Genomic DNA, 21,808 nt, shown 5'->3' with positions numbered 1-21,808 from the left:
CTTGCTGGGGAACTACGACTGGAATGGCTGTGGGGACTGGGGGTTCTGGTTTCTCATCAGAACCATGCGGCCCAGAAGGGGATCAGACAGCGACTTTCAACGTGCTGAAGGACGTCAGCTGCAGTTCTGCACCAGAAGCGAATGCCCTTCCGTGTGCGGGCCAGGAGGTGGCTGAGCACCGCTGCCCACGGGAACCTTGAGGACCGAGTCTCAGACAGAGGGCACCAGGGAAGGAGCCTCAGAGTGGGGGATGGGAGGGCACAGGAGCGGGCGTCCCGGGAAAACCAGGGGGCCACAGTCCTTGTGGCCAGCCCCAAAGTGTATTTGAAAGCAAAGCTGAGCTGTGATGTTGAGTGCCCTTAGTTAGGGCCAGTGCCCGGCCACAGACGTCAAAGGGGGCTGAGTTAGAGATCGGGTGGTGCCTTTCACTGGTGGGCTTACGTGCTGTTTCTTCATCTCCCCCCTCTTGGGCCAGGCCTTGCAAAGGTGTCACGCATGCAAAGCACCGATTCGAGTTTGACCACGCAAAATGAAGTGCAGATTGTAACGTGTAGGTGAACCGCTGAAGTTGAGAGAGAGGCGCAGTAGCTAGAGCTGGAGGGACAGCACAGGGGTCAAGACAGTGTCCTGCAAGCGGCAGGTCCAGTCCGGTCTGGGCGTTCCCAGGCCTCAGTCCTGACCACAGAGCCTGGCGCAGCCCCTGAGCAGTGCGTGGCTCAACCCCTCCTCTCCCAGCAAATAAAACAGAATTCTGAATTTTCCTTCCTTCTTTCTCCCTCCCTTTCTCCCCCCTCCCTTCTTCCCCTCCTTCCTGCTTTCCTGCTTGTTGGGGGCCACGCCTGCCAGTGCCCAGGGCTTACTCCGGCTCTGTGCTCGGGGATGATAAGGGGCACAGAGGGCTGAGCCTCCCTCTCTGCGTGCCAGGCAGTGCCCTGCACATTGTACTGTCTCTCCAGCCCCTAAAAGTCACTTCTTTGAAATAGTTGGAGAACTGGTGGGAAAAAAACAACCAGGAAACAGAGAACCAGATTCTTAATGATAGGGACGAACGGAAGCCTCCTCGGCACAGGCCCCTGCAGGAATGAGAAGCTGAACAGAATGTCAGGAATGGCTCCGCATACCAAAATCCCATAACTAGGATGAAATGGTCCTTGAAAAATCACAAATCACCGAAATGTATCAAAGATGTGATAACAACAAGCAGTTGTATGATTATTACAGAAATGGAAATTGAGCCAGAAGTTTTGTGAAAAGGGAACTTCCGGCCCCAGAGGCCGTGCCATCGGTGCATCTCCTGATGCGTAAGGCCTCAGCACCAGTTCTAAGAGCAGAGTGACCCTGCGACCCATTTCACAAGGCCAGGATAACACTGGGACCTTGTGCATACTGGAGAGATCCAGTATACGCACAGCGCAGGTGGTGAAGCATCACACCCAGGGACAGAGAAGGGGGCGTCCCCTCCCCATGACCTCGGGGGAGTCCTCCTGGGCGTCTGAAGCTGGTTCGGAGCATTTACCAATTGACTGGTGTAATCGGCCATACAAAGGCCTTTAGGCAAACTTCGGGTGTTATCCGAGTGTGGGAATCTGCTCTCTGGAGATGACGCAGCAGTACGATACCTTTTAGGCGACAAGCCCGAAAAGGCAGAAATGAGCCAGGCAGGTTTGAGGGCTAGGGAACAGCGTGCAGCGTGCAGGGGTTTGGGCGTGGGGAGAAGGTTCTGTGTGAATTCACAAGGCAGCATGTGGGTGCTCGGTGACGCATGTGTGTTCGGTGGCCCAGAGCCGCCTCCCTTCTCCCCAGGCCTCCCCAGCAGACAGAGATGGGGACCACAGCCTGATGGAGAAAATGGCCCATTCAAGGCAGAGCTGCGAGCATACTTACAGGACATCTTGGGGGGTCAGAGGTGTAGGACTCCATGTCCGTGTGATTTACAGAGCAAAAACATTCCAGCAGAGGCCATTCTCAGGGAGAGGTAAACTCAAGGAGAAGCCGTCTCCCAGGGGTAACTTCATTGCTTTTCTCTTTCCTTCTAGTCGTATATATCAAACAGTTAAGTCAAACAGTTAGTCAAACAATTAATTCTACTTCTTACCAATGCTCGCAGTTGTTTGGATAAACACAGTAAGAGATAAAGGTCCCAAAACTAACTTAGTCCTCTGGGCTGAGAGCAAGTGAGGCTTTTACTGTAAATCCCAGACCAAGTCCTTAGGCAGTTCAGCGTGTCCTACCCCATGGGAGTCCTGTTTCTTAAGTCATAACAGCTTGCATTAAGACCACGCATTTATGCTTTCTAGAATGTCCCATTTCGATAGCTTTGCCACTTGCCCCACGTCCATCCCAGTCCCACGGCAGGACCTCCCTTTTGGGGTGTTAGGAACTATAGCAACTGAAGTCTGCTTCAAGTAATTATGACCAAGTAATTATGCCCAGGAGTAGATATATTTCAGTCAATCAACTCCCAAATGTCAGGAGCATGGCATTGATGGTCTTTCTGTGTTTAACCAAAGAATGTTGCTCTATCGTAAAATATAAAAAGGCTATAGGGAAAATAGAAAAGCAAGTAATTCACTTCAGATACAAAATCCAGAATTAACAGAGAGTTCTGGCTTATAAGTAACCAAGATTGACTTGGGGAACTGTGACAATGAGGTGTAAAACACAAAGGAAAGGTTAAAGATGAAATCAGGGGATAAGGCTGCTCACAAGAGCACTATGGGCTTCACTGGGAGGAGGAAATGGGGCAAATTCACTGAGGAAGCCTAAAACGCGTAGGGTTAACACCTGGACCTGGGTTTGGATGGGGTGTACGAGACAGTGTGCCTCCACAGAGCTGGACTCAGGCCCCGTCCGTCCCCACGTTGACGAAGAATAAAGCTTGTGTGTGCCAATCAGTGTACTTTTGTGGTTTCAACTTGCACCCATTTTTTTTTAATATATATTTTTTTAATTTATTTATTGAATCACTGTGGGAAAGGTTACAAAGCTTTCAGGTTTATGTCTCAGTCATGCAAATATCAAACACATTTCCCTTTACCAATACTTATTTTTTACCATGAAGAACCCCAATAAAACCCCACCCCCCACCCCTCCCCGTCCCTGTGAGGCAGATGAATTCTAGTTAACACTCTATCTGCTTTGATTAGATTCATTGTTTCAATAAAAGATTCACCACTATTATTTAGAGTTTACCCCCCCCCCCAAATCAGACATGCTGAAAAAGCATTGTGAAGTGATTTGCTTTCTACGGCTGGGTTCAAGAATTAAATGTTGGTTTTGGATTTCTGCTCTTTTACCTATTGACCCTGGAAGTATTTCTACTGAAAGTCAGATAGTTAAGAAATTGGTTTCTGTGTTCTGGAGTCCTGGCCGTGCTGGAGAGCCGCTCGCGGGGGGCAACCGGTGGCCTCGGTAGGGCGTGAAGGGCGGAGCGAAACGCCCCCCTTCCCATGAGGTTTTAGTCGCCCCCACACTCCCGGCTCATACCTGCTGTCCACAAGGCTCCCATGTGGCCGCCATCTTTCTTTCCAGAGAGGAGAGGGCGAATGGGGCAACACCCTTTCCCCTCCGGCAGACTTGATGGCCTGGGTCAATGCATAGTCCGTTCACTTTTCTGCTCCAAGCTGCTGGGTTCTGCATTAAGTCCTTGTGCTTCTGGGGCCGTGGCCGTGCTGGAGAGCCGCTCGCGGGGGGCAACTGGTGACCTCGGTAGGGCGTGAAGGACGGACCAGAACGCCCCCCTTCCCATGAGGTTTTAGTCGCCCCCACACCCCCGGCTCATACCTGCTGTCCACAAGGCCCCCATGTGGCCGCCATCTTTCTTTCCAGAGGGAGGAGGGCGGAAGGGAGCAACACCCTTTCCCCTCTGGGCAGAAATGATTGCCTGGATTAACGCATAGTCCTTTCACTTTTCTGCTCCAAGCTGCTGGGTTCTGCATTAGGTCATTGTGCTTCTGGGGCTGTGGCCGTGCTGGAGAGCCGCTCGTGGGGGCAACTGGTGGCCTCGGTAGGGCGTGAAGGGCGGACCGAAACGCCCCCCTTCCCATGAGGTTTTAGTCGCCCCCACACTCCCGGCTCATACCTGCTGTCCACAAGGCTCCCATGAACTTGCACCCATTTTATTATAAGACTTTAGCACATTTGTTTTTTTATTACGATGTTTGGATTGTTTTTAGTCACATACACGGGTGGCAGTGCTGGGGGGACCATCATACGAGCTGCCGGGGCCAGATTGGAGTGAGGGTTGTGTCTGCGTGCTAGACAGGTGCCCACTTTGTACTGTCTCGTCCTTAAGCAGTCTTTTTTTTGTGGGGTGGAGGGTGCCCCTGGCAGTGCTCAGGGCTTACTCCTTCTCTGTGTCTCTCCCATAGGGACTCGGGGACATACGGGGTGCTGGGGATGGAGTGTGCCTCAGCTGTGTGTGAGGCCAACTCCTGCCCGCTCGTCTGCCTCTCTGGCCCCCTCAAGCACATTGTGTTCAAAAGCCGCCTCTGTTTTCCTGTCTGGTCCTGTCTTCACGGCCTGTACTGTTTCCACTGGTCACTTCGCTGCCTTTTATCCCTCATGCTGTAAGGATTTTAGTTTAATTGGACTTGAGTTGTTTGCTGGCTCTTTGGCTTTTCGGGTCACACCTGGCAGTTCAGGAATTACCCCTGGCAGGCCCTATGGGATGCCGGGATCAAGCCCAGGTTGCTCCACGTGCCAGGCAGACACCCCGCAGGACTAGCACTCCAGCCTGAATTTGACTTGTCTCGGTGCTGTGATTAAGAATGCTCCGAATGCAAGGGTGAAAGGGGCTGGAGGTGAGGGGCCGTGTCCTGAGAGGGGCCCTGGAGACGACACAGGGATGGTGATTCTCAGGTGGCACCTCCACTCCCAGGGACTCCCCGTCCCCAGGAATCTTGTGTAGCAAAAATGGTGGGGGTGTGAGGTGTGGGTGTAGCCCAGGACTGGGAAGCCGGGCCACTAATGAGCCCTCTGATCCTCAGCGAGTTACACTGCAGATTCTTGTGAGGGGCCACAGCCGCAATTGCTCTTGGCTTTGTGCTCCCGGATCACTCCCGGAAGGCCTTGGGGGCCCATATGCAGTGCTGAGGATCGAACCTGCATCGGCTTGGCTACATGCAAGGCCAGTGCCCACCCACAGTGCTCTCTCTGGCCACTTGGTTTCTCGCCGACTGTGATACAGTCCACGCTGCCCACTGCCCTCTGTTAGAGACAGAGCCCGGAGTGACCGCTGCTGCCTCCTTCCTCCTTCCCACTGCTTCCTCCTCTTCTTCCTTCCTCCTCCCTGCTTCCTGCTACTTCCTCCTGCCTCAACTGTGGCAGCATGTGGGGTCTGCAGACCCCCTGCCCCAGAACTGTCCGTGGAGGCTCCTGTGTGTGCCCGCAGTGCCCAGCCTGCCACCCTTGGCTCGGCTGCTGGTACTTCCAGAAGCTGAATCACAGGAAAGGTGCATTTCCAGGAAGTGGCCAGTGATGCAGCAGGCCAGTGGGTGGCAGATGGAGCCTCTGGCCACCTCCCTGGTTCCTGGGAAGTGGCTGAGCAGATCAGGAGGCTGGTGTGTGGTAGAGGGAGCCATTGGTCACCTCCCACCTCCCGGGGACCTGAGATTTGCAGTGTTTTGGAGTCTTGCCAACCCCCGGGGGTGGGGAGGGGAGGGGCTGGGGGCCTTTTCCTGGGCGTGGGCACAGGCTGCCTGGCTGGTATTAGCTGCTCCTGGGCAGGGCCGAGGAACCCTCCTGCCACACTTTGTGTCTGTGCGGTGGGACTCTTTGCCAGCGCATTGGGGTGCTCCTGGCCCTGGGCCCCCGTGTCCCCTGAATAGGCCCTGCTTGGGGCTGGAGAAGACTTGCTTGCACAGTCAACCGGGTTCGAACCCTGGCACCACATATGGGCTCCTGAACCCACCAGGAATGATCCCTGAGCACGGGGCCAGAAGTCAGCCCTGAACTCTGCTGGTGTGGCCCCCGAACAAAACGAGAGTGTGCTGTCCCAGTTCTCAGCTCATAGGCCCAAGTCTGAATCTGAGACCCGAGTTCAGAAACAGCTGTGGGTCCAGGTCCTGTGTGCCCCCAGGCAGGCAGGGAGGCAGGGCCTGCTGTGACCAGCCCCCTACTTTGGTGGCCTGTCTGCTCACTGTGGTCAGAGACACATCTGCAGGCTGAAATGTGGAGACAATGAGAGAATCTGGGTTTTCTCCTGTGGCCGTGAGGCCTGATGGCCGGGCGCCGAGCTGCCGCACCCCCTTCTACGAAGCTCCAGGTTGTGGACCGATGGAATTGTCAGTCAGGGCCCGACTGGGTCACTCCGTGGTGCTGGCCCTGGGCACTTCCCTGTGGCCCCACTTGGCCACGTGAATGGCCAGGACCTGTGTGGGCCAGGCACACAGGGGGCAGGGTGGGGCGAGTGGACCCTCAGCCATAGGAACTGACTGGCCTTAGCCAAACACCAGCGTCCACCGGTGACCTGAGGAAGTTCCAGCTTGCCATTCTCCCCGGGCCCGTTGGCTGCCTCTGGACAAGGCCTGGCCACAGGGCTTCAGATTCTGTCCTGAAAAGGGGCGCGGGCGGTGAGGTGGATGTCAGCCCTGTCAAGATTCCAGGATAGGCTGGAGAAAGCAGCGGGCAGGGCACCCACCACCCACTCAGTCAACCCAGCTCCATCCCTGGCATCCCAAACAGGAGACCAACATTTCGAAGATATTTGAATATTGGGTTATCACCTATAGCACTGTCGCACTGTCCTCCCGTTCATCGATTTGCTCGAGCGGGCACCAGTAACATCTCCATTGTGAGACTTGTTGCTACTGTTTTTGGCATATGGAATACACCACGGGGAGCTTGCCAGGCTCTCAGAGAGGGATGGAGGAATCAAACCCGGGTTGGCTGCATGCAAGGCAAAAAGCCATACCCGCTGTGCTATCGCTCCAGCCCTTACCAACTACATGACATTTTATTTTGGTTTTGGGGCCATACCCAGTGATGCTCAGGGGTCACTCTTGGTGGTGCTGGAGGACCCTGGGGGATGCCCGGGGCCCTGGGGGCATCCCATCGCCCCTGAACAGGTCTGCACAGGCACAGAGATTGGAGTGTCTGGAGCCTTGACAGAGTGGGGCTGGGAGGTTTCCGGCGTCCCTGAGTGTCCACTTCCAGCACGGACAGTTCCCCGTGCCCTCCCAGAAGCCGCCCACCCCAAAGTGACCCCAGCTTCATTTCTGCTGCCCGGTTCTGTACAGCGCTTTTGCCCCTGGGGAGCAGGGGAGAGGCGGGGCGCAGGGAAGGAGTTCGCAAGAGCCCCCCTGCCAGGGGCCGGATACTGTCCGATACTGTCCGGTGTGCCCCATCAAGCTCGACCTAGGGGCTGCGCAGCTGTGGCGGCCCAGCGCGCCCCCTTCTCCTCCCCGCGCCCCTCGGTCCGAGACCCCCGCCCCGCCCCGCCCCGCCCTGCGGAGCCGCAGCCCCGCCCGCCAGTCCCCAAGCTGCGGGCCCCGCCGAGACCCGAGCCCGCGGAGCCGGTCCCCTCCGGGCCCCCGCAGCGCCGGCCCCGCCCGCCCGCCCCCAGCCCGGCGCGCAGGTGCGCGGCTCGCGCGGCTCGGCCTGCGACTGAGCGTCCTGCCACCCCGGCGCGGGCGGGACCCCGCCGGGGATGGAGCCGCGGGCCGCGCGCCGCACCCCGCGCGTTCATGGTGAGTGGGCCTGCGGCCGCGTGGGGGTCCAGCCCAGGCCGCCCCGGGACCCCTCCGCCGTCCCACCCACCCCGCCGCCGGTGCCGCGGGCCCGGCCGGGCTGTGCGCAGGGTCTCCCGGGGAGCCGGGGACCCCCTGCCCGGCGGCGTGGCCGCCACAGCCGCCCGGTGGCCTTGCCCTCCGGCCGGGGTGGGGGTGGGGCCGGCCCGGGAGCCCCCACCCCTGGCCGGGCAGCAGAGGCGCCTTGGCGGCCCCTCCCCGGCGCGGAACTCGCCTTGCGCCCGGCCGGCACGAAATGGGCCCCGTCCGGGGGTGGGGGTGGGAGGTCGGCGCCGGCTGCATCCCGCCCCCGCCCCCGCCCGGCCCCGGCCGCCCGGGCTCCCGGGAGCTCGTTAGCGAGACGCCAGTGCCCAGAGTAGGGCAGCCGTGACGCAGCGGCCCTCCCGGAGGGACGGGCAGCGCCCACCCTGCCGATGCTGCCTGCGCCAGCGGCCTTTCGCACTTGGGGGCCTCCCCCGCCAGCCCCCTGCTCGGCCGCCCCCTCTCCGCCCGCCTGCTCCTGCGGCCTTTCCCAACCGCAGTTGCTGTGCCGAGGACGGCGCCCGTCCTGGGAGGGGACCCGCACCCAGCGCCCGATGGATTCGGTGGGACCACCAGGTGGAACCAGGCGCAGGGCGCGCTGGCTGTGTGCGGGTGGCCAGTACTCACAGCTGCAGAGCCTCCTCTGGCCAGTCCGGCGACCCGCTCAGCCTTGGCCTTTGGTCCAGAGATTTCCGAATTTGATCCCAGGCCCCAGGGAAAGCTGCGCTGAACCCGGGCTGGGCTGGGTTCGGGCTGGGTCTGGTAAGGGCTGGGTCAGGTCCAGTAGAGCTGGGTCAGGGCTGGGCTGGGTCAGGTTAGGTTTGAGCTGGGTCAGGGCTGGGTTAGGGCTGGGTCAGGCCAGGGCTGGACTGGGTGGCACCAACATGCACCCAGGATGTGTTCCTTCGCCTTACAAAGCCTCCTCTACCCCCTGTGCTCCCTGCACCCCACAGTGCTCACTCTGGAGAGGGGCCATGAGGCTGAGAGCCAGGTGGCCTGGAGGGATCAGAGCCAGTCCCACACCCCTGCAAGGGGGCATCTCCTCGCCAAGGGCTGTCTGTCTGGGCCCGGCCTGGCGCGCTGGGTGTGTGCCGGGTCCCCTGCCAGACCTGCAGCTGCTCAGGGCCTTTGCCCGTGGCCAGGTCGTGCCCAGCCAACCCCCGAATTAATTCTTTTTTGTAGTTTTGTTGTGAGGTTCTAGCCAGTGGTGTTGGAGTCAGGCTCTGTGCCTCACACGAGCGAGTCTCGGGTCTGTATGGTACGCGCATGTGTGTGTGTGTGTGTATATGTGTGCGTGTACATGTGTATGTATTTGTATGATTGTGGATGTGCGCATCTATGCCCTGTTCTAGCCATGCCCTCTTCTGTTATTGACATCAAGTGTGTCAGGCCTCAGCGCCGCCTCCCAGTCATCTGTCATGGTTGGAAGCTTTCTCCGGACAGGCTGCAAGGTGCCCAGGTGCCCTCGGAGGCATGGCCTAGGTGACCGGGTGTCCTCTGAGGCGTGACCTAGGTGCCTGGGTGCTCTCTGAGGCGTGGCCGCAGATGACTGAGTGCTCTCTGAGGCATGACTATAGGTGCCTGAGTGCTGTCTGACACATATCCCAGGTTACTTGGTGTCCACTGAGGCGTGGCCTAGGTGATTGGGTGCCCTCTGAGGTATAGCTGCAGGTGACCGGGTACCCTCTGAGGAGTGGCCTAGATGCCTGGGTGCTCTCTGTGGGGTGGCCGCAGCCCCAGAATGCAGGCTTCTGTCCCCAGCGCCACAGTGCCCCAGGGGTCCCAGGGCAAGTATCCAGTCCAAGTGTCCCCACAGGGGTACTTGGAGTCTCAGGGCACAGAGAAGTCCAGCCTGGTACCCTCCTGCGGTCACCTGACTGGTCTGGCCCCCTGCGCCCTTGGCGGCTCTGCCTCTCTCTAGTCCCCCCTTCTGCCTGATGCCCTCGCGCTGGGTCTGAGAAAGGGGGAGCCCCAAGCTGGCACCGCCCTGCTGGAGGGCCTTCACCAGAGATCCTCCCGGGCTTGGCGGCATCTCCTGACCAGGGCCCCTCAGCTGCCCGCCTTGAAGCTGCACAAATGCCGGACTCTGAGAGACGTCGGTGGGTCAGTGTGGGTGTGTTCCGTGAGGCCCTGCCTCCTGGCCGCTCTGGAAGCCTCTCCAGGCCCCGTGTGCTGCACAGGCTATTCTGAGAGCTCGTTGCTCCCAGGCGGTTTCCCAGGCACCTTTTTGGCGGCTCAGGTGACTCTTTTTGGTGACTCTTTGAGAGTCAGGTGGCGATTAGTCACCTTCAGTGACTGTTGCTCCCGTAGCCATCTGGTGGGCTTTTAAGTCGAAGGTTGACGCTTGTTGGCCTCACTTCTAGTTAGATTATCGCCTTGAAGGGACTCCCGGGGTCTGTGTGGAGATGTGGCAAGCAGGTCCCTTCGAGAGCGCCACACAGGCTGCACACGTGTGTGCCACATTCCTATGTTCTTGCCCGTGTGTACACACATGTTAAATGCTCCCATGCTTACACACATGTCCATGTGTCACGCTTCTCTGCTCTCACGCACACACAGACGCCACACCCCCATCCTGTTCCACACCCACCCACGTGTGTGCGCACACGTACTCTCCAGAGCAAGGTCCAGGCTGGCAGCAGGTGTGTGAGCATGTGGTGGAGGAGTGAATGTCCATTTCGTGTCTGAGTTTCCCAGCAGCCCTTGTGACCGTCGGCTGGAAGGAGCCTTTTCTGCATGGCAGCGGACAAGGGCCGGGTGTCTGGCCACAGCGTGCAGCCCCTGTGCATTGGCCGTGTCCACTCCTGCACACGGACTCGTGCCTCCTTCCTGAGGGTGGGGGCAGGGCTGGCGGGATGCCCTGATGCCACTGTCCGCCCTAGGAATGTGAAGACAAGGCTGGCCACCGCAGCAGGCCCCCGTCCCCCCGGCAGAGCGTGCGCAGGACCCTGGACTTGGAGCCGCTGTCCACCACAGCGCTCATCCTAGAGCACAGGCCAGCGTGAGTGGGGGCTCCCTCCCTGGCAGCAGGCGGCCCACAGTGTCTGCTGGCCCGTGGTGGGGGAGGGGGGCTGGCTGGTCCCCTCCTGCGTGCCGAGAGCAGGACTGTGGGCGTGGGGTGGCGGGGACCCCCGCTGCAGGCAGTGTCCTGGGCCGGGGAAGCCGTGGGGATGGCGGAGCGCCTGCCGGCATTCCCCGCCCTCCTGTCCCTGCTGGGCCCGCGGCCACAGCTCTGCCCTGTGAGCTGAGCTTTCTGCTGGACGATGCCCAGGGCCTGTGAGTCGGAGACTTCCCTGGATGCTGCGTGCACGGGCGGGGAAAAGACAGATGTTTGTTTTCTCTCAAGAAACCTACCGGCAAAGCCTGCAGAGGAGGCGGAGAAGCACCAGCAGCAGTATGAGGAGATGGTGGTCCAGGCCAAGAAGCGAGGTAGGGGTGGTGGGCTGCTTCGTGTTTGGGCGTCTCCTTGTCCCCTTGCGAACTGGAGCCAGACCTCCCATGATGCCGTTAGTGTTTTAAAATCGATAACTTTCCATCCTGAGCGTGTTCGGCCTCTCTGACCTGTCAGTTCGTGGCAGGGTTGGCCATGTGCCGTGGCTGGCGGCTGCCCCGAGGGACGAGGCAGGGAGGCCATCGGCCTCTTAGGAGGGGGTAGCTCTTGCCACCTGGTCACGCAGTGCCCGAGTCTCAGGTGTTGAGAAGCCTCGTGTGATTGTGAGGCGGAGGCTGTCCGTCTGTGCGTGCTTGCATCCTGTGTGGATCCTCCTGGAGGGCAGGTCTGTCCTGACTGCAGCACAGACGACAAGGAGCTGCCTCCGGGGCCATCTGCTCCGAGCTCCAGACACAGTGCTCAGGGACATGGGGGGGTGGGGGAGGAGGGCACCTTAGTGTGGGAAGACGGAACAATTTGGAGGGGGTGGCGGCCCCAAGCACGTGCCCTGAGCCAGTGCCTCCCAAAGTGTGTGAAGGGTCTGGCTGCAGTCCCTGCGGCTGCCTGCCGAGTGGGGGGAGGGAGGGGCATCACTGCAGGGTGGGCGAGCACCATGTGTTGCTTCCCAGAGCTGCGCGAGGCCCAGCGGCGGCGGAAGCAGCTGGAGGAGCGGTGCCGGCTGGAGGAGAACATCGGCAACGCCGTGCTCACGTGGAACAATGAGATCCTGCCTCACTGGGAGACCATGTGAGTGCTCTCTGCACGCGCATCCCTTTCTTTTAGAACCTTCTGGAAGTCCTGGCCACCTTCTTGCTGTCCCAGTGGCTTGGCTGTGATTGGGCCATGCTGCAGGGGCACAGAACCCTCCTCTGCCATTGGGGTTTGCAGGGGTCACTAGCCAGCAGCAGCTCCCCTGGACCTGCTCCCCATACGGGCAGCTCCAGCTGTGCCGCTGGGCTGCCCGAGCCCCCTTGTCGCTCTGCTTTCTGCGCACATGGCCTGGCCAGCACGAAATCTGGGCCACAGAGCAGTTACGGTCACTGCGCATGGGCACCGTCCCTGTCGTGGCCGGTCACGGAGTCGGCCACTAAAGGCTGTCATGGGTGTCCTGACCGCAGCGTCCAGTGAGTTCCTGCTTCCTGTCCAGGTGGTGCTCTCGGAAAGTGCGAGACCTCTGGTGGCAGGGCATCCCTCCCAGCGTGCGGGGCCGGGTCTGGCGCCTGGCCATCGGCAACGAGCTGAACATCACCCACGGTGAGCAGTTCCTGCATGGCCTCAGGCCAGCCGCGGCCAGATCCAGTGTCCAGACCTCCCTGTTCGTCCTTAGGGGCAGCAGGGCGGGTCCAGACCTCACTGTCCAGCCCTAGGGGCAGCAGGGTGGTCCAGACCTCACTGTCCAGCCCTCGGGGCAGCTGGCACTGGTCCTTTCTGCGAGACTCATGCTGGGGCATATGGTCTGTGGGCGCTTCCCCCATAATGTGTGTGAAGCTTTAATCCATACTGTGTGGGCCCATGGGAGCCCGTGTCCATCTCTCAGCTGTCTCCCTGGGAGAGGGTGGGCATGTCATTGTGTGTGAGCATGTGTGCTTGGATGTGCACCGGGCATGTGTGACTGACACCTGCGTGATTATGTGTATTGGTCATGTGTGTATGATTGTGTGATTCTACACATGCTGTGTGCGTGTGGACTGCATGTACACACGAGCACGATTGTGCCCACAAGTGTGCATGCAGGATTGTGAGATGGCATGCACATGGGGTCCCATGTGTAGGCTACTGCATGCATGCATGGGTGTGTGGGGTGTGTGTGCATACATGATCATGTGTGTTTACACATTGTGCTGTGTGGTTGCACGTATGTGGCTGTGTGTAATTGTTTGCACATGGGTTATGTGTGTGCATGTGGCTGTGTGATTGTGTTTGTGCGTGCATGAGTGTTCATGTGTGACTGCATGTGTTGGGTGCAGTTTATGCCATGCCCAGAGTGCTGGGCCCTGTGCTGGGAGCTGGACTGTCCCTGAGTGCTGGGCGCTGGGCATGACCGGGGCTGCAGAATGCCCGGTTGTGCCCTGTGCAGGCAGCTGCCCAGCCTGAGGCCTTGGTGTGGCTGGGCTCCCCTCCCGCCCCATGCGAAACTGGGCCAGACTTGGAGCACTGCCCCATCCATGCTGGGCCTCACACGGGTCCATCTGTGCTGCCTGAACCCCGAGCTGACCTGGACAGGGTGGCATCGCAGAAGCCTCCGGTGCTGGTTTGCAGGGCCCCTGAGTGTCCCTCTCAGCCCGTGCGTGGACCCAAGGGCTGCAGCTCTCTCTCGTGGGTGCTGGCCGAGCGGGTGTTTCCTCCAGTTCTCACCGAGGCCTGGGTTGGTCTGTGTGTAGTCTGGGGGGCGGGTTGTTCCTTGTCTCAGTGCCACCCCCAGTAGTGTTCACTTCTGGGTCTGCACCCGGATTCTTCCTTGGCGGTGCTCAGTGGACCAGGGATTGGGTCTTGTGCCAGGGAAAAGCCTGCACCCCGTTGCTGCTTCTCTGGGACCTTGTTTTTTCAGTTTCGCTTCTTTGTTTTGCGGCCACACCCAGCAGTGCTCAGGGAACCAGGCAGAGCCCTCCTGCCTCGAACGGGCCATCTGGTGTGTGGCCACTTTCGAGGCCCCTGAAGCCGGTGCCACTTAAAATCCACTTGGAGCGCATTTGGGGATCATGGGAATTTGGGCCAGGTGGGGACTGCTCAGTCCCTCGTCTGCAGGCTTGTCTGACTCTTTCTCTGAGCTTGGTGACCACCCACCAGCGCTCTGTCCACCTGCCGCTGTGCCCAGTCCTGCTCACAGCACTCAGCTGGCCTGGAGTCCCGGCTGGATGAGTGCATAAATGGATGCCAGCTGGGGGAAGAATGGATGAGTGGTGAATGAAGGAGGAGTAAGTGGATGAACGAGTGAGGGGCAAGCACGCGTACTGGCCCTCGTGCCAGTGTCCACTCACAGTCCAGTCAGGACCTCCTTCCTGAGTAGAGGGCTCGCCGGGTCCGGGAAACTGCAGCCTGACAGAGGGCGGGAGCTGGGACCAGGGTCGCTCCGGTCCTGCGGCCTCTGACCCCCGAGGCCAGACCTCTGGCCTGAGCTGGGCTTTGGAGTGTGGTGGCGCTGGGTGTGTCCTGTCACCTCCCCAGGAGCCAACCCCAGGGGTGTGACTCTGGGCACTGGGCACAGCGGCAGGCTGGGGGGAAGGGCCAAGAGCCCGGCTGGGGGGAGGAGGGGCCCGAGTCAGGCCCGCCTGGGTCTCCCACCCCAGGTTAGGAGGTGGGGTGGGGCGGGGTGCCGTAGCAGGGGCATGCGGCCTGTGCTCACAGCCTGTGCTCCCCGCTCCCCCAGAGCTCTTCAACATCTGCCTGGCCCGAGCCAAGGAGAGGTGGCGGTCCTTCAGCGCGGGCGGCTCTGAGGCGGAAAGCGAAGGTAAGGGCCTGGGGGCTCAAGCGGGGAGCAGGGCGGGACAGGGTGCTTCTGGAGCCCACGCTGGCCCCTCAGCAGGGTCTGTCACTGGCCAGCACTGGGCCAGGCCCACCTGCCCCGAGACCTTTGCTGCTCCTGGAGGCAGGACTCAGTGCTCGTCCAGCGGGGGCGCGTTGGGGGTGGCTGTTTCCACTCGGGGTTCTGCCAGCCCGGCTTCTCGCTCCTCTGGCCGCTGTGGCGCCTGCCGGGGTAATTAGGCCGATGTCCTTTCTCGAGCCTCATCGCCTCGTTTCATTCTTATAAAACTTCAAAGGCTAGTGATGATCCCACACGCTCTGGGTCTGTTGACAGATGCCGGGTTTTCAGCCGCAGACAGAGAGGCCAGTCTCGAGCTCATTAAACTGGACATTTCCAGAACATTCCCTAGTCTCTGCATTTTCCAGCAAGTAGGTGATTGTGGCTTTCATGTTTTACCTAAATTTCATAGATGTCCAACGGGTCAGTGGGGGGTGGCCGCGGGTTGGTCGGGGCCCTTTTTTGTCGATTGATCGCCACAAACAGTCGGTCGCTGTGGCAGCCTGGGCTGCTTCAAGACGTGGCTCAGAACCTGTGGGGTGGGCGTGCAGGGGCAGGGGCCCCCTCTCCCGAAGCGTTCTAGGTGCTGTTTCGTGCACGAGAGTATGTGGAAGGGGCCCCAGGGCGGCCTTTGGGGAAAGGGGTCCCCCCCGCACAAGCTGGGAAACGGGAGGGCGGGGAGAGGCATTTCCTGCACGTGACCCATCCACAGGCAGCAGTGGGTCTCCATAGAGTGGGCAGAGCCCCTGTGGGTGGGCCCAGCTGTGTCAGAGCCCCAGGGAGGGCCCCAGTGCGCTGGGGCTGGGCTCAGCCCTACAGTCTGGGTCCTGGCGTCTGCCAGCCTTCCCTGGGTCGAGTGTTTCCTTCTCGGGTGGGTAACACAGACCCCGCCCTGCCCTGTGCCCGCCTCCTGCAGAGAAGCCCAGGCTCTTCTCCTGCTCTGTGGGGCTGGGGCAGGGGCAAGGTTAAGGGTCGGGACTCCCTGCTGGCTGAACAGGAGATGCCATGAGCACCCCTGGCTTGTGGATGCTGAGGACTGGACTGTCCCTTGTCCAGCACCCGGGCAGTGGGTCTCACCCCCGTGTCGGCTCTTGCAGGGCGGCCCCTACCACGACCCCCTGCACAGCGTCCTGGGTGCCTACACCTGCTACCGGCCCGATGTTGGTTACGTGAGTGAGCGTCTCCCTCAGCCAGGATGCTGTGGTAGGGCGGGTGCAGAAATGGGACCCCTGAGGAGGAGCCGCAGGCCTGGGTGCACCACGAGGCCCCGGCCAGGGGTGGGGGCACTGACTGTGAGTGGATGGGCTTTATTTTTCCCGAGTCTTGCTGGTATCAGGGCTGTTGGTATTCCGCTGCCATCCACTGCAAGTATTCGGACCCACGCCCCACCAGCCCCCACCACACGTACACAGCAGATGCAGGGCATGACCGGCCCTTACCTATACCTCCCAACACAAAGGAGCAGGGCATTACCTGCTCTGTGCTCTCACACACACACCACGTGATGCCCTGTGCTCTCACACAGGTGCAGGGCATGTCCCATTCTGTTCTCCCATACAACATACCCCTGATGCCCTGTGCTCACACACACACACACACACACACACACACACACACTCTCACACTGCCTGTGCTCACACACACACATACACACGATGCCCTGTGCTCTCACACACACTCACCCTTGACGTCCTGTGCTCACATACACACACATGATGCCCCTGCTCTCATACACGGGTGCAGGCCATGTCCTGCCCTCACCAGTGCTCACACACGTGACGCCTCATGCTCCCATACAGGTGCAGGGCATGTCCTTCATCGCAGCCGTGCTGATCCTCAACCTGGACACTGCAGACGCTTTCGTCGCCTTCTCAAACCTCCTCAACAAGCCCTGCCAGATGGCCTTCTTCCGAGTGGACCACAGCCTGGTGAGTGGCTGCTGCCGCTTGCTGCCCACTTAGTGCCCGCCGCGGCTCTGGCTACATCCCCAGGCGCTGTCGGAGCCACGTGGGGGTTTCCTCATGCGTCTTCTCAGAAGGTTCTAGGGCCCTGGCTATCAGTCTTGCACAGGGGATCCCACACAGTGCAGTGTCCACTCTGGGTCCACTCAGCAGGACTCCTTCCTGACTGTGCTCTGCTGCTGGGTGCCAGTGGAGAGGGTCCTGCTTCTTGCGTCTGCCCAGAGTGAGCATCCCTTAGAACCGGACAGTGAGGAAGTGTGCGCCCTCTGGGCTCAACGTGCCCTTCCCCCACAGCCCCGTAGAAAGGGAGCTTTAGTTTCTCTCTTTCGAGAAATGACGTGGTGGTTATGCTAGGGTCCACCCCTGCCCTGGCCCCTGGGGTACGGTGACTGTGGCATGGCTGTCACTCGGTGTGGCCATGTGGGCAGGTTGTCCAGAGGGCACGTCCCAGCTCCGCGGTGGTCTGCGCTCCCACCCTGCAACCCCGACACTCGGAACCCGGCCAGGATTCACGTGGGGCCGTGGTCCTCCCGCCTGGGCTGTCAGCGCCGTGCTGGGCAAGAGGCCGCTTCGGAAGGGCAGCCCCTCAGACAGGCCGGGGCATGTACGCAAGGCCACGAAGCGGCCCCAGGAAATCTCTGGCCTGGCCGCCGCTCTGCCCGACTGGCGTGAGCCCTGGAGCCCCTGCGGCTGCCTCACGCCTCCCTCCGTCTCCCTAGATGCTGACTTACTTTGCTGCTTTTGAGATATTCTTTGAAGAGAATTTGCCGAAGCTGTTTGCTCACTTCAAGAAAAACAACCTAACTCCAGACATCTACCTGATCGACTGGTAAGTCGCTTTCCCGGGACTCTTCCTGCCCGTACCCTGTGCCCACTACCTGCCACCCGCATGCTGGTGCTGCTCTGCCAGTCTGCGCTCACCTGCCCGGACTCCAGATGATGGGACCGAACCCGGGGAGACTGCCAGGCAGGCGAGTGGCGGGGATGAGACAGCCTCAGGATGGACAGACGGACAACGACAGCTCCACACAGCAGAGGGCAGCAGACCTGAGCTGACCGGCCTGGAGGGACTGAAGGGGGGGAACCGGGAGGCAGGGCCCTGGGCCGGCAGGAGGGGACAGGGGTCCCGGGCCAGCCGGGAGGGGTCAGGAGTCCCGGGCCAGACAGGGGAGGACCGGCGCATTTCCCAGGCTGGCTCAGGCCCAGGAGGCGGGAAGGCCGGGGACAGCCAGACTTGGGCTGGGTGCAGAGTGGTGGAATGACGGGGCAGGGGCGAGGTGGGTCCCCGGAAGCTTCTGTGGGCATCCCAGTGACGTGCAGACAGCCAAGCCGCTGCCTGCACCGCTGGTTTCATCTCAGTGGACAGGCCAGTTCTGGAGACTGCCAGGCTGGAGCAGATAGGCGAGGAGCCTCGGGGCGAGGGGGGGGGGCAAGTGGCCCCGCACTTCTCACCTTTCGGCAGGTGCCTGGGCCATGCCGGCGCCAGAGGGGCTCCACGAAGGGCACTGGCTGCTCTGGGCCTCCTGGGTTCAGCAGCACCTGGGCCACCGTCCACGCTCAGGCCGGCGTCTGTCCAGCCTGGGCCTCACCACGGGGTGAGGTGTCGGGGGTCTCGGTGGCTGTTTGATTCATTTGCATCAGGAGGCAAAAATTCCTCCTGGGGACAGAGAGAACAAGGGTTCGGCTCACGGCCCGGCCCGGCTCGGAGTGACCCCTAGCACAGAAACAGGAGTCAGCCTGAAGCAAGTGCTGGGTGGTGGGGCTTGCTTGGAGGAGGCGAGAAGGGAGCATTGCGGGCTGTGCTCACTCTCAGCACCTTGGGGCATGTCTGGGCCAGGCACTGCCCTGACTCGGGCTGTCCTGGGCGCTGGGGCTGCAGGACCCCTCCTTCAGGCCCCCCCACGGGGGTGGTGCTGTCTCTGCCAGGACCCCCGAGTGGTCATCTTCTGAGGCTCTGCATCCCAGGCACAGTCTGGGGTGCTTCTGGGTGGGGCCTCAATGGTTAAGGTGCATTCCTTGCCCCGCCCAAAAAAACAGCCCCCCAGAGCGATAGTCCAGCAGAGAGGGCTTTGGCCTGGCACACGGCTGATCCAGGTTCGATCCCTGACATCCCATATGGTCCCCCACTTCCTGCCCGGAACGACCCCTGAGCACTGCTGGGTGTGGTCCTTAAACAACAAGAGCCGCCCGAGCAGCTGTGGCTGCGTGGGGGGCCTGGGAGGCAGAGCTCCTGCGTGGTGTTAGGGCCTTGGGAGGGTCAGCTGTGCAGTGACCTTCACCTTTGCGCCGTGGCCATTCTGACCTGTGGTTTCCTGTGACTTGGAGTTGCTGGTGGCAGGAAGGGCTGGCTGGGCTGGGTGTTCCACCCCCACCAGTAGCCGCCCCCTTGCCCCCGGTCACCCCGAGCGTGCAGATAAGAGCACTGCTGAGTGCTGGGGGCGACCCGGCAGTGCGGCCGCCGAGACACTCAGTGAGGGGGGTCCACCTTCGACCGTTTCGGATCTCTGCCCTTGCAGTGCGTGTGCCAGGGTCCCCTGGCACAGTACTCTGACTCAGCGCCTTGACCTTTGTGCCCAAGGGGCTTTGCCTGTGTCCTGAGTGTGTGGGAGCTGCAGCCTGCGGCCACGGAGCTGGAGGTGGGGGTGGGGGTCCCCAGAAGGCCCGGGTGGGTGCGGGGCTGTGGGGGCCGTGACCCTGGTGCCGATGGCCCTGTGGTAGGTGAGGAGGCCACAGGACCAGGCCTGGTAGAGGGGGACAAAGGCGGGGGCGGGCAGGTCACCAGAGAGGGCGCCAGGTGGCATGTCCACATCCAGCGGGCCCCCCTCCTGCCCTCGTCCAGGGCCACGTTCTCCGGCTGCTGTCTCCCAGTTGTTCTTTATCTACGAGCACACGCTGTCTCCCTCTCTCCCTCTCCCCCCCCCGTGTCCCCCTCTTTCTCTTCCTCTTTCTCCCCCCTCCCTCTCTCTTCCCTCTCCCACTCCCGTGCTCACTCTTGACCCCAGGCTGCTGTACTGTCACTCTGGCCCCCTGTCTGTCTCTGTCTTTCTGCCCTCCCCCCCCAGCCCCCTGGGGAGGAAAGTGCTACGTGGGCATGTGCCCCGGTCATTGTCCTCGGGGCTGTGGGTTGGGGGTTGTCGCTGGTGCCCACCCCACATGCCTGCCCGTCCTCGCCTCCCCGCCCCACCAGGATCTTCACCCTGTACAGCAAGTCTCTGCCGCTGGACCTGGCCTGCCGCGTGTGGGACGTGTTCTGCCGCGACGGGGAGGAGTTCCTGTTCCGCACGGCGCTGGGCATCCTGCGGCTCTTTGAGGACATCCTGGCCAGCATGGACTTCATCCACATGGCGCAGTTCCTCACCCGGCTGCCCGACGACCTCCTGGCTGAGGAGGTCTTCGCGTCTATCGCCACCGTGCAGATGCAGAGTCGGAACAAAAAGTGGGCGCAGGTGAGTGGCACAGCTCCCGGGCAGGTGCCAGGCCGGGTGCCAGGCTTGATCTTTGTGGTCCCCGTGAGGTGGTGGGAGGCTGTACCCTCCCCGTCCCCAGCAGCGCGCATCTTGCAAGCCCAGTGCTGCCGCTGGTGACCTGGAGCCGGGGACTCACTCATGGTGCTCTGCCCACGGCCACCGCAGTGGTCATCACTTGTCCGGTGCCCCAGCCCCAGAGGACTGACCCCCCCCCCCCCAACCAAACCAGCCAGAATCCAAGTCCCTCGCCGATGACAGGTACTTGTCATTAGGTTTTCTGGGTTTGATTTTGTTTGTTCTTTGGGCCACGCCCAGCGTTGCTTGGACTTCTTGGCGCTGTGCCGCGGTGGACTCGGGACCGTGTGGGATGCCAGGAACTGAACCTGGGTTGGCCGCGTGCAAGGCAAATGCTTTACCTGCTATTCTATCACTCCGATCCTCCTGGTCATTAGATTTCACTCATCTGCATCTTGTGATTAGCTAAAGATGCTTGTTTATGTGTGTTGGGGTCACATCTAGCAGTGCTCTGGGGACCATATGGGATGCCAGGGATTGAACCCAGGTTGGCTGCATGCAGGGCAAGCGCCTCACTTGCTGTTGCCCCAGCCCGGAAAGGTCTTTTGCTTGATTTTCCCTCCACTTACCTACCCTCCTTTCCTTTCCGTGTGTGTGTGTGTGTGTGTGTGTGTGTGTGTGTGTGTGTACTGAGATCATTTGCCAGTGTGCAACCTTTGAACTATCTCCGCTTGGTTGCCCAGGCCCCCCTGTCTGCTCCGCTACCCAGGCCCCTCTGTCCACTCCATGGCTCGAGGTGTGCTGTTTCGTCGTCACCTTTAGCCCGATTCCTCTCCGGACTTTGCTCCCGCACACTGCGCCCTTGCGGGGTCTCCCGGGTACCTCCTGCCTGCTGGCCCTGGACACTGGCCAAGACCTTGCTGGCTGTCGCTCTTTCCTGCTCTGCCCAGCATGTGTGGGGGAGCCTGGGGAAGCCTGCCCCGGCCATCGTGGCCATCTCGACCTGGCCCGAGCAGTGGCCTGAAGTCTGTGGCCACATAATGCTGCTTCTGGGCAGCTCCCGGGCTCGGTCTTGAGTGTGGCCCCAAGCCCCACACCCTTCGGACCCCTGGGAGTGCGGTAAGGCTGGCAGCGGCCAGGGCACGAGCTGGGACTCTAGGTGCCCGACTGCGCAGCTGGGGCTGGGTGGGTGGCAGCAGGCCCAGCTGATGGCAGACACTGCTCCCGTGCGCCATCTCTCGGCCCCTGGCCAGCTCTGCTCTCTGGGGCAGGCGGGTCCCCGGACTGAGGCCCCAAGGGGGACAGTAGCCAGGTCACTAAAGTGTCCCCAGACCTAGTCGCTCCCTCTCCACACGGCTGTTCTTGCCCTCACTGCAGGTCTCAGGCTGACCTGGGTCCTGATGCAGGTTTGCTGTGACTCGGGAGGGCTGATCAGAGATGCCCCCTCTCCGCCCCCCTAGGTGTCCAGCAGGGCCGGGTCAGTGCCTCTGCCCCTCTGTATGCAGTTGGCTGCCTGGGTCCCCTTCCTGTCGGGGTCTGCCGGGAGGAAACCGTCTGCATTGCGGCCCTTGCTTTGGGGGCTCTGCTCAGTGCTGAGGAAGCAGGATGGGGGCACCTCTTGTTCCTGTTTGGCTCTTAGCCCCCTC

The 21,808-nt window shown here is 61.1% G+C and overlaps 1 protein-coding gene across 3 annotated transcripts in view; it reads left to right on the top strand.

The window, feature by feature from the left end:
* TBC1D14 (TBC1 domain family member 14) overlaps positions 1–21,808 on the top strand; it is a 298,797-nt gene that overhangs the window by 22,148 nt on the left and 254,841 nt on the right. For 2 of the 3 annotated variants that reach the window (XM_056132917.1, XM_056132918.1), the window contains exons 4-13: positions 10,652–10,770; positions 11,116–11,198; positions 11,829–11,946; positions 12,347–12,453; positions 14,567–14,647; positions 14,996–15,090; positions 15,817–15,888; positions 16,519–16,647; positions 17,400–17,509; positions 19,868–20,126. In XM_056132917.1, coding sequence (XP_055988892.1) covers positions 10,652–10,770; positions 11,116–11,198; positions 11,829–11,946; positions 12,347–12,453; positions 14,567–14,647; positions 14,996–15,090; positions 15,817–15,888; positions 16,519–16,647; positions 17,400–17,509; positions 19,868–20,126 — 1,173 coding nt within the window. Of the gene's footprint in view, positions 1–7,558; positions 7,689–10,651; positions 10,771–11,115; positions 11,199–11,828; positions 11,947–12,346; positions 12,454–14,566; positions 14,648–14,995; positions 15,091–15,816; positions 15,889–16,518; positions 16,648–17,399; positions 17,510–19,867; positions 20,127–21,808 lie in introns of those variants that run through there. The other variant, XM_056132919.1, reaches the window with a different exon arrangement.

The sequence above is a fragment of the Sorex fumeus genome, unplaced genomic scaffold (genome assembly GCF_029834395.1).
Source record: "Sorex fumeus unplaced genomic scaffold, SorFum_2.1 ptg000095l, whole genome shotgun sequence".
Lineage (NCBI taxonomy): Eukaryota > Metazoa > Chordata > Mammalia > Eulipotyphla > Soricidae > Sorex > Sorex fumeus.
Note: the sequence above shows the minus strand (reverse complement) of the source record. Positions and strands in the feature narration are given on the sequence as shown.